We start from the raw sequence: 7,365 nt of genomic DNA on the forward strand, positions 1-7,365 counted from the left end.
CCCTGGCTTTCCTGACTACGGCTTTCCTAACGACCTGCAAGAAATAGACGATGTGCGCAAGACAGCTGTCATTGACATGGAACTGAGTAGACTGCAGATGGACATTGTTGCCCTGCAAGAGACAAGACTGCCAGACTCGGGATCTGTCAAAGAAAAAAACTTCTCATTCTTCTGGCAGGGAAAACCATCGAATGAGACCAGGGAATATGGTGTTGGCTTTGCAGTCAGAAACACTCTCCTGAGATGCATTGTTCCACCCACTGTGGGGAGTGAAAGAATCCTGTCTCTGCAGCTCCACTCATCAGCAGGACCAGTAACCCTCATTAGTGCATATGCACCAACACTGTCATCCACTCCAGAAGTGAAAGACAAATTCTACGACGATCTGGCAGCTACTATCAAAAAAGTCCCTGAAAGAGAGTCACTGTTCATTCTTGGAGACTTTAATGCTAGAGTTGGTGCTGATCACAATTCTTGGCCCACTTGTCTAGGCCGTTTTGGCATTGGAAAGATGAACGAAAATGGCCAACGCTTACTGGAGTTTTGCTGTTACTATGGTCTCTGTGTCAGCAACACATTCTTTAATACGAAGCTGCAACACAGAGTTTCCTGGAGACATCCAAGATCCAAGCATTGGCATCAGCTCGATTTGATCCTCACTAGACGTTCTAGCCTTCCTAGTGTTACGATCACACGCAGCTACCAGAGTGCTGATTGCGATACTGATCACTCCCTGGTGTGTAGTAGAGTAAAACTGCGAACAAAGAAATTGTATCACATGAAAAAGGAAGGAAGACCACGTATTGACATCAACAAGACTCGCGATCAAAGAAAAGTGAAGGAATTTGCCCAAGCACTCGAGGAAACCCTTCCAGGTCCAGCAAATGTAAATGCACCTGAACGATGGGAACACTTCAAGAACACTGTCTACAACACCGCCTTGTCCACCTTCGGCAAGAAGACCAGAAAGATGGCTGACTGGTTCGAAGCCCATTCGGAGGAGTTAATGCCAGCCATTGAGGATAAGAGAAGAGCTCTAGCAGCATACAAAGCCTGTCCTAGCGAGTACAACCTGCAAGCTCTCCGAGCCGCTCGTAGCCAAGTCCAACAGGCTGCCAGGAGATGCTCCAATGACTACTGGCTTCAGCTTTCCTCTCAGATACAGATAGCAGCGGACACAGGTAACATCAAAGGAATGTATGATGGTATCAAGCAGGCCTTAGGTCCATTACAGAAGAAATCTGCTCCCTTGAAGTCTACTACAGGTGTGATCATCCAGGACCGAGCACAGCAGATGGAACGCTGGGTGCAGCACTACTCCGAGCTATATTCCAGAAAGAATGTAGTAACCGAAGAAGCATTAAATAACATTGAGTGCCTGCCTGTCTTGGAAGAGCTGGACAGCGAACCAACCCTAGCAGAAATAAATGCGGCCTTGGATTCCCTCACCTCTGGCAAGGCACCTGGAAGGGACAACATCCCTGTTGAAGTGCTGAAATGCGGTAAGGAGATCATCATCACCGAACTGTATGAAATCTTTTGTCTCTGCTGGAGGGAAGGTGGAGTACCACAGGACATGAAGGATGCAAACATTGTCACGTTGTACAAGAACAAAGGTGACAGGGGTGACTGCAATAACTACCGTGGTATCTCTCTTCTTAGCGTTGTAGGGAAGCTGCTTGCCCGTGTTGTGCTGAAGAGGCTCCAGGTGCTTGCAGACAGAGTCTATCCGGAATCACAGTGTGGATTTCGAGCAAATAGATCCACCACTGACATGGTATTCTCCCTCCGACAGTTGCAGGAGAAATGCAGGGAACAACAACAGCCACTCTTAGTGGCCTTCATAGACCTTACAAAAGCATTTGACTTGGTTAGCAGGGATGGCCTTTTCAAAATACTTCCCAAGATTGGATGTCCACCTCGTCTCCTTAACATCATCAGGTCCTTCCACGATGGAATGAAAGGCACTGTAGTTTTTGACGGCTCAACATCAGATCCCTTTGACATCCGAAGCGGAGTGAAACAGGGCTGTGTCCTCGCACCAACACTTTGGGGATCTTTTTTGCTGTCATGCTGAAGCATGCCTTTGGAACTGCAACAGAAGGTGTCTATCTCCGGACTAGATCAGATGGAAAGCTCTTTAATCTCTCTAGATTGAGAGCAAAGACCAAAGTCCAGCTGAAATGCATGAGGGACTTCCTCTTTGCAGACGATGCAGCCATTGTTGCCCACTCTGCTGAAGACCTCCAACAACTCATGAACCGTTTCAGCAAGGCCTGCCAAGACTTTGGACTAACAATCAGCCTGAAGAAAACACAAGTCATGGGCCAGGGTGTGGACTCACCTCCCTCTATTACCATCTCCACACAAGAATTGGAGGTTGTTCATGACTTTGTGTACCTTGGCTCAACCATCTCTGACACCCTCTCTCTAGATGTCGAGCTGGATAAACGCATTGGGAAAGCAGCCACCATGTTCTCTAGACTCACAAAGAGAGTATGGCTCAATAAGAAACTGACAACACATACCAAGATCCAGGTCTATAGAGCCTGTGTCCTGAGCACACTCCTGTACTGCAGCGAGTCCTGGACCCTTTGTGCCCGGCAGGAGAGGAAGCTGAACACCTTCCATATGCGTTGCCTACGACGGATTTTTGGTATCACCTGGCAGGACAGAGTTCCAAATAGAGTAGTCCTAGAACGAGCTGGAATTTTCAGCATGCATACATTACTGAAACAGCGACGTCTACGCTGGCTTGGGCACGTTGTGAGAATGGCTGATGGTCGGATTCCAAAGGATCTCCTATATGGAGAATTAGTGCAGGGAAATCGCCCCAGAGGGAGACCACAGCTGCGATACAAGGATATCTGCAAGCGGGATCTGAAGGCCTTAGGAATAGACCTCAACAGATGGGAAACTCTGACATCTGATCGTTCAGCCTGGAGGCAGGCAGTGCATCACGGCCTCTCCCAATTTGAAGAGACCCTTGTCCAGCAGGCTGAGGCAAAGAGGAAGTCACAAAGGAAGCAAAACCAGGGAGCTGGACAGGGGACAGATTGGATTTGTCTCCAGTGTGGAAGGGATTGTCACTCTCGAATTGGCCTCCTCAGCCACACTAGACGCTGTTCCAAGTCCTCCATACAGAGCACGATACCATAGTCTTTCGAGACTGAAGGATGCCTACACACAAGACACACTTTTTTCCCACAAAACAGGGGGGGTGGAAAGTCTGTGCGTTGTATGGAGCGAAGAAAACAGATTATATTTTCCTGTTTTCTTCTCCTAAAAAATTGGTGCGTCTTATGGAAAGGTGTGTCTTATGGAGCGAAAAATAGAGTAATTTTCTGTGTTTTTAGGAAATCCATGGCTAAACCGTCTCTGGCTGAACTGGTTAGTAAGTCCCAGTTACACAGCCAGAGGGTTGGGAGTTCGATTCCTGACTTGGCTTCCTGGGAGAAGAGCCAGCCTGGGTGGCCTTGGGCCAGCTGCAGAGCCCCAGGGCTCCCCCTAGAGGAAGGGAATGGGAAAACCACTTCTGAGCATCCTCTACCTGGAAAACCCTGAAAAAGGGTCGCTGTAAGTCAGAATTGGCACGCCACGTGCAATTTTCCCCAACTGATGGCCATGCCACTGCTGTCCTCTTCCAGTGAAGGAAAGCCCACCACCTGCTGAGGCGGTCCCTTTTCCCATGGACGGACAGCATTTAGAGTCAGGAAATTCTTCCCGAGGTTTAATCCAAATCTCTTTTCTCACAATTTGTATCCACTTGCCCCGAGGTCTTGCGGTCGAGAGGAGCCAGGCCCTCGACACACCTCGCACGTGAGACAGCCCCGCAAAGGTGTTTTTACTCTCTGGGAGTCTCTCTCATCAGTTCTGCTCCTGGACATTCGGCCAGATCTTCATAGAGCTGGAGAGCTCAGGCATTGAGGTCTCTGGCTGCAGAGCCAAAAGTTGGGGGTTCGAATTTCTCCCCAACACTGGGCCTCCTTGATAGGGTCTGGACTCCTTAGGGGTCCCTTCCAGCTCTGCCGTTCCAGGATTATTATTATCATTGTTACCATTATTGTTATATGATGAAACATCCCATCAATGTAAGCTTCATGCTTTGCACTTTTATACAAGCCTTTCCCAACAGGATAGAAAAAGAAAAGGCACCATTGCATTGATGCATTGTTGTACGAGTTTGTTTTGTTTTGCATTTTTTTTAAAGAAATGGCACACTTCTGCTGTCTCACTTAACATTGTTCAGGAGGTTCATTTGCTTTTTCCCTCCATAAGAGCTAGGAACCTGTTCATTCTCTGCTACGCTTGGACCGTCAGGACGGGGGAAACCAGAGAACAGTGCCAAACTTTGCTGACGGCATCTGGCTTGGCTTGCTGCTTTCCTCAGCAGAACCCAGGAAGCTGCGTTCTGCCCTTCGTACTTTCAGTAGCTTATGCCCAGGCGCCTCCCATGCAATCCACCGGAACGCTTGTCTTAATCATTTGTAGAGTAAATCTCATCTACCGTGTGCCAGATCGTTGGTCTCTGTAGCCAAGCTCTGTGGCCCAACCGCCTCCCTCCCTCTGAAGTCTCAAGCAGGGGTCACTTCCTTGAATCAGACTGGAACTGAACATCAACCAGTCTCTGCAATTGTGGGTTGTTGTTTTTGCGGTGTTGTGGGGTTTTTGTTTTGCATTTTTTTAAAAAATTGGCAAATGTTTGCTGCCACCTTTGCGCTCAAGGAATCAGGCAAGCTGGAAAGGCAAATAATGATTGTTGATCCAAATTAAATCTGGGTATAAAGGAAGGAACTGGAGTTGCAACCGAGCGGGGTGGGTAGCCCTGCTTCCCTGGATGTTTTAAGGCTCGTACAGGGGTGGGGGGGATTATAGGAAGCTGGATGTGGAAAAACCTGGAGGGTCGCCGTTGCCCACCTCTGGAGGAAGGGAGATGTCCTCACCTGAAGACCTCTGGCCCCCATCCAGCAATGGCCGTGAAAATCCTCGGGGGCAGGTCCCTGGAAGGGTTGATGGCGTAGCCAGTGTTCATGCCCATGGACATGCCGATCGCCATGACTAGAAGCCCAGTGATCAAGGCACCAGTGCCCTGAAGGGCGGCTGCGTTCTTTGTGTCGTTGATAGCCAGGACGCCGATCAAAAGGATACCTGTGGCAACGAACTGGAGGAAGAGGGACGGGATGGAGGCAGCGGGGAGGAGAGAAGAAGACAGTCAACACTTGGAAAAGGCTTCCCTGATCAAGGCCAGGCCACCTGGAGAGCCCATGGCAGCCGTGAGACTTGAAACCAGTCCATGGGCTTCTAAGCTTTCTATCTCGTACCCAATCCTCTTAATTGCCTGCGTAAAAGAACTCCCTGCTAGCAAGTCAAACAAAAGGTGTCTAGCTTTGCATCCCCTGACACGCTAGCTTTATATACAGCAGGACCCCCTTATCCGCTGGATCAGCATCCGTGGATTCATTGACCCACTGCCTGAAAATAGTAAACAAAAAAACACAGAAATAGGTCATGCATCTGCCACAGTGCATTTATCAGAAGGAGCCACTAGAGGCAGCCTAAGACAATGCCATGTGTATAGTATTCGCTACTTCTGCATTTTTTAGCTGATTTGAAGATTCTGCAAGGTGAGTGTACTTAGACGCTTTCAGTAGTTAAGGAATTGCATCTTCTAATCATGGGCTATCTCTAATTCTGTCTTCACAACATTCTAGCTATCGCCACCTGAACTGGCCATGATGAAGGGAACAGTCTCCGTCTTCTGGAGCACAGGGCAGGGGACAGAATGTACAAAAACAACGTGTGAGTACCTGCTTCCAGACAGGGATCATTCCACAATAAAATAGCTAAAATAACTTTCTTCTTTTCTCAGGAATCCAGTCCTGCATTGTCACTGCTACACTGTGTTTCATTGAGGCTTCTTAGCTATTATTTTAATAGCTAATAGCTTGATCCCATTTTGCCTGATTTACTTGAGTGTAACATTTATGATTTGATTGGTAGCTTCTGTTCCTATATGTATCTAAACAGCCCTGAAGACATTGCCAAGTGAGCAGTATCTAACATTTTAAATACATTCAAAGTAAAACCAGCTGTGGGGAAAGGCTCTGGCACACCAGGGAATCTTGGCAAGACTCTGTAACCAAGGTGTAAAGTATATATCAGGACTTCCTAGCCATGAGATCAGTATCCACTGCTTCATTTATCCACTACCTGAAAACATTAAATTAAAAACCGCAGAAATATGTACAGTATTTATGTGTGTTTCCAGTGTATAGTTACCAGAACTGGCCCCTAGAGGGAGACAGACACCATGCAATGCATAGGATCCAATACTCCTTTTTCTGGCATCTGCCAGGGTGGGGGCGGGTCCCACAGTCCTTTGTTGTTGTTGTTTAGTCGTTAAGCCGTGTCCGACTCTTCGTGACCCCATGGACCAGAGCACGCCAGGCCCTCCTGTCTTCCACTGCCTCCCAGAGTTGGGTCATATTCATGTTCGTCGCTTCGGTGACCCTGTCCAACCATCTCGTCCTCTGTCGTCCCCTTCTCCTCCTGCCTTCACAGTTTCCTAACATCAAGGTCTTTTCCAGGGAGTTTTCTCTTCTCATGAGCTGTGGTTCATTGCCACTGTTCACAGTCCTACCATACGTGAAGAGTGGGAAAGAACCACAGTTCTCCTGCCTCTCAAACCAGCCACGGTGCTTTTCTAGCTGAGCCACCAGCCGCCCCTCCTTACACACTGACCTCATTTACAAACCCGCCCCACAAAGACATGTACGGAGCCGGGTAGGTGGCAAAGATCCCGGCGGTAGCCGTAGGCCCAGTCACAGTCAGGTTTCCCCCGGTGTAATCCATCAGGGCTTCTGTCGGGGAAGAAGAGACAGCCGTGTTGAGAACCAGGACAAGAACAACAGGAGACAGCTCAAAGAGATGACAAAACTGAGCTGTGATTTGAGACTCTCGAGGTCATCGAGGACCCTTCTCCTCTTGAGCCATCCAGCCTTGCCGGTAAAACGAAAGACTTCCTAATTCCCTACAAAGGTACGTACGTATATCTGCTTCTTTTTGACTTCTTAATTACCCAAAGAGGACCTCTTTGCTTCCTTGGAGTGCTCCCCTGCCTCACCATGAGGATAGCCTACATCCATAAGGAATCTATTTATGTCTCTGTTTTTCACACACACCCTGCTATTTATACCGGGAAAAGCCAAGCCAAGCGAAAGTGTGAGGCTTATGGACGGCCCCATAGTGCTCAAAGCACTCTTTGACAGTTTACGATTTCATTAGACCAGGGTAGCCTTGTTTATCCACCAGGTAAATGGCTCCTAATTGTGGATCAAATTAGGGGCCATCTTGGGTTTTTATGGA

At 48.3% G+C, this 7,365-nt stretch overlaps 1 protein-coding gene across 7 annotated transcripts in view; it reads right to left on the reverse strand.

Moving 5' to 3' along the window:
* The window catches only part of LOC110080474 (aquaporin-7), a 33,906-nt gene that overhangs the window by 3,342 nt on the left and 23,199 nt on the right, over positions 1-7,365 (reverse strand). For all 7 annotated transcript variants that reach the window (XM_078384170.1, XM_020796414.3, XM_072992993.2 and 4 more), the window contains exons 5-6: positions 6,742-6,860; positions 4,944-5,161 (exon numbers count right to left, since the gene is read on the reverse strand). In XM_078384170.1, coding sequence (XP_078240296.1) covers positions 4,944-5,161; positions 6,742-6,860 — 337 coding nt within the window. The remainder of the gene's footprint in view (positions 1-4,943; positions 5,162-6,741; positions 6,861-7,365) is intronic.

The sequence above is a fragment of the Pogona vitticeps genome, chromosome 2 (genome assembly GCF_051106095.1).
Source record: "Pogona vitticeps strain Pit_001003342236 chromosome 2, PviZW2.1, whole genome shotgun sequence".
In the NCBI taxonomy this organism is placed as follows: domain Eukaryota; kingdom Metazoa; phylum Chordata; class Lepidosauria; order Squamata; family Agamidae; genus Pogona; species Pogona vitticeps.